This window comes from Monoraphidium neglectum (assembly GCF_000611645.1).
Source record: "Monoraphidium neglectum strain SAG 48.87 unplaced genomic scaffold scaffold04528, whole genome shotgun sequence".
Taxonomy (NCBI): domain Eukaryota; kingdom Viridiplantae; phylum Chlorophyta; class Chlorophyceae; order Sphaeropleales; family Selenastraceae; genus Monoraphidium; species Monoraphidium neglectum.
Window position 1 is genome coordinate 664 of NW_014009101.1, and position 2,602 is coordinate 3,265.

A 2,602-nucleotide genomic window follows, 5' to 3' on the forward strand; every position below is an offset into this window, starting at 1 on the left:
ACATTAGTGCATTTGTACGATTGTATCTAGTCGCCAGCAACCGCGCCCTAGAACTGGCAGATTCAAACGCCAGGCAATTTTGCACCAAGACAGCATCACCAGCATTGGACCCCTGCAGAGCGTCTGGGGAATGGTGCATCCTGACCTTCAGCGCGCCGCTCGACTCCCTGCTCGTGCGCATTTCCTTATCATACAACACCCACCAGAGCCATTGGTGACTGGTAGCCTCTGTACCTCAGTCTCAGCCCATACCTTGCACCAAACAAAACCGCTGCCTGTGTTACAGGGCGCGAAATCACGCCCAACAACAGCTACCAAAAAAAGCAACAGTTTGATGTATACGGCAATGGAAGTTGCAAACATATGATGCAGTAGGATAAGGCATGAGACAACAGCCGCGGTTACCAAACACGCACTGCCAGTCACCCGGACCCCTGCGGCCGGCTGCGCTTTGGCTGCTGCCGCATCGGCGCCACCGGCCGCCGCACCTTCCCCGCGAGCCGTTTCGCCGCCGCGAACTCCGCCGCGGCGGCAGCCGCCGCGACCTCAGCTGCAGCGGCGTCCTTATCGCGAGCGAGCTGCAACTGCCACTCGTCCGGGCTGGCGGCCAGGCGGGCGTCGGCTGCGCGCCCAGCTCGCGAGGCGTGCGGCTGCGGCAGCGCGAAGGACGAGGCGCGCAGGGGGTCGCGGCACGCGGCCGCCAGCCAGCGGCGCAGGCCCAGCAGGTCGGCGCGCCCTGCGCCGGGCGGGCCGTTGGCGTACCCGCTCTCCGCACTGTCCCCCCGCTTTTCCTTGCGCTTCGGATGCTGCTGCTCCTCCCTTGTCCGCTGCTGCTGCTGCTGCTGCTGCTGCTGCTGCTGCTGCCGCTCTTGCTGCTGCTGCTTTCCAGGCCGCTGGACCTGCTGCTGCTGCTGCTGCTGCTGCTGCTGCTGCTGCTGCTGCTGCTGCTGCTGCTGCTGCTGCTCTTGCTGCTGCGTTTGCTGCTGCCGCCCCTCATCCCGCTGCCGCCCCTGCTCCTCCTGCGTCCCAGCCGCAGACAGCGCGGATGACGGCCCTTTCCCAGCCTCGGGCACACGCGCGACCTTCTGAGGCCGCCGCACCGCGAGCGCCGGTGCAGGCACCTCCCCCTGCTGCTCGACCGCAGCCTCAGCCTTATCCGTGCCCGCCCCCTTATCCCCCGACACAGGCCCAGCCGGTGCCGCCTGCTCCTTGCCCGCCCGCGCCGCGGCCGCTGCCACGGAGAGCGGTGCGCCCGCCGCCGCGCGCTGCTGCAGCGCGGCGATGGCGGCGGCGACCGGGTCCGACAGCCGGGGCGATGTCGCCGTGCGAGCCGCGGCCGCCGCCGCCGCTGTCGCTGCTGCCGGGGCGGCGGACGGCGGCGCCGGCCCCGGACCTGCGGCCGCCGGCTGCAAGGTCGCGCTTGGCGCGCCGGCCACCACCGTCGGGCCGACGGCGCCGCTCGGTGTGGCGGGCTCCGCGGACGTCGGCGCCACAGCAGCCTTCTGTTGGCCCTTTGAGCGCGGCTTTTTCGCCTCCTGCGCCTTGCTGCGCCGCCGCCCCCACGTGATGCGCACAGGGCCGTAGCTCGGCCGCTTGGCCAGGGGCGTCGCCGCCGCCGCCTGGCCGGGCGGCACGGCCTGCTCTTGCTCACCCTGCGCAGCCACCGCGGGGGGGCTGGCAGCCTGCTGCTGGTCGCCTTCTGGATGCTGCTGCCGCTGCGGGCTGCTGTTGCCGAGCAGCGGGATGCCGGGCAGGACTTTCTGCGCGCCGACGAGGAAGCTGCCGCCCCCTGTGCCCGAAGGCGCGACGAAGAGGGAGCCGCGGGCGCCGTTACCGACCTGCAAAAGCATCGCCGCGGGGATGCGGATGACGCCGGCGCCGCCGCCGCCTGTCCTGGGGGCGGCTGCTGTGGCCTCGTTGCTCGTCACCGTGCGCGCAGTTGCGGGCGCGGCGCCGCAGCCGGCTGTTGTGACGGTGCGCCCCGGCACCAGCCCTGGGCCCACGCCCAGGGCGCCGCCGCCAGCGCCGCCGTCCGCGCTGCCGCGCCCGCCGCTGCCGTCTGCGCTGCTGCGTCCGCTGCCGTCGCTGCTGCCGCGCCCGCCGCGCCCCGCGCCGCCCAGCCCGTTGCCTGCGGCCGCCGCCGCCAGCGCCGCCGCAACGGGCGCTGGCCGCCGCTGCACCAGCATGCCGCCAGCACTGGCGGCCCCCGAGACAGGGGCCGGCCGGCGGGCGGCGACCCCCAGTGCCTGCGGCTGCGGCGACGGCTGCGGCTTCTCGCGACCTTCAGTACCTGGCTCGAGCTTCACCTGCTGCACTGGTGGCTGCGTGGCGGCCTGTGGCGCCGCCGCCTCCTCGGCTGCTGCGCTGGTGGCCTTCGGCAGGACCCTCGCCGGCCTCCGCACCGCCAGCCCAGGCGCCGCGTCCGGCCCCGGCGACGGCAAAGCAGGCGCGCCCGCCGCCGCGCCGGCCCCGGCGCCGTTCGCGGCCGGGGCAGGGGCCGTGGGCTCCGGCGTCTGCTTGCTGAGCCCGCTGGGTGGCCCCGCAGCCGCCGGCGGGGCGGCCTCGGCCGCCACCCCTGGGGGCACCGGCGTCGTGCCTGCAG

General features: G+C 73.5%; 1 protein-coding gene across 1 annotated transcript in view; it reads right to left on the minus strand.

Annotated features, from left to right (window-relative positions):
• Positions 1 to 422: 422 nt before the first annotated feature.
• MNEG_14488 (hypothetical protein) overlaps positions 423 to 2,602 on the minus strand; it is a gene marked incomplete at both ends in the record, with an annotated part of 3,488 nt that continues 1,308 nt past the window's right edge. The window contains one exon of the mRNA XM_014037040.1: positions 423 to 2,174. Within this exon, the coding sequence (XP_013892494.1) occupies positions 423 to 2,174 (1,752 nt within the window). The remainder of the gene's footprint in view (positions 2,175 to 2,602) is intronic.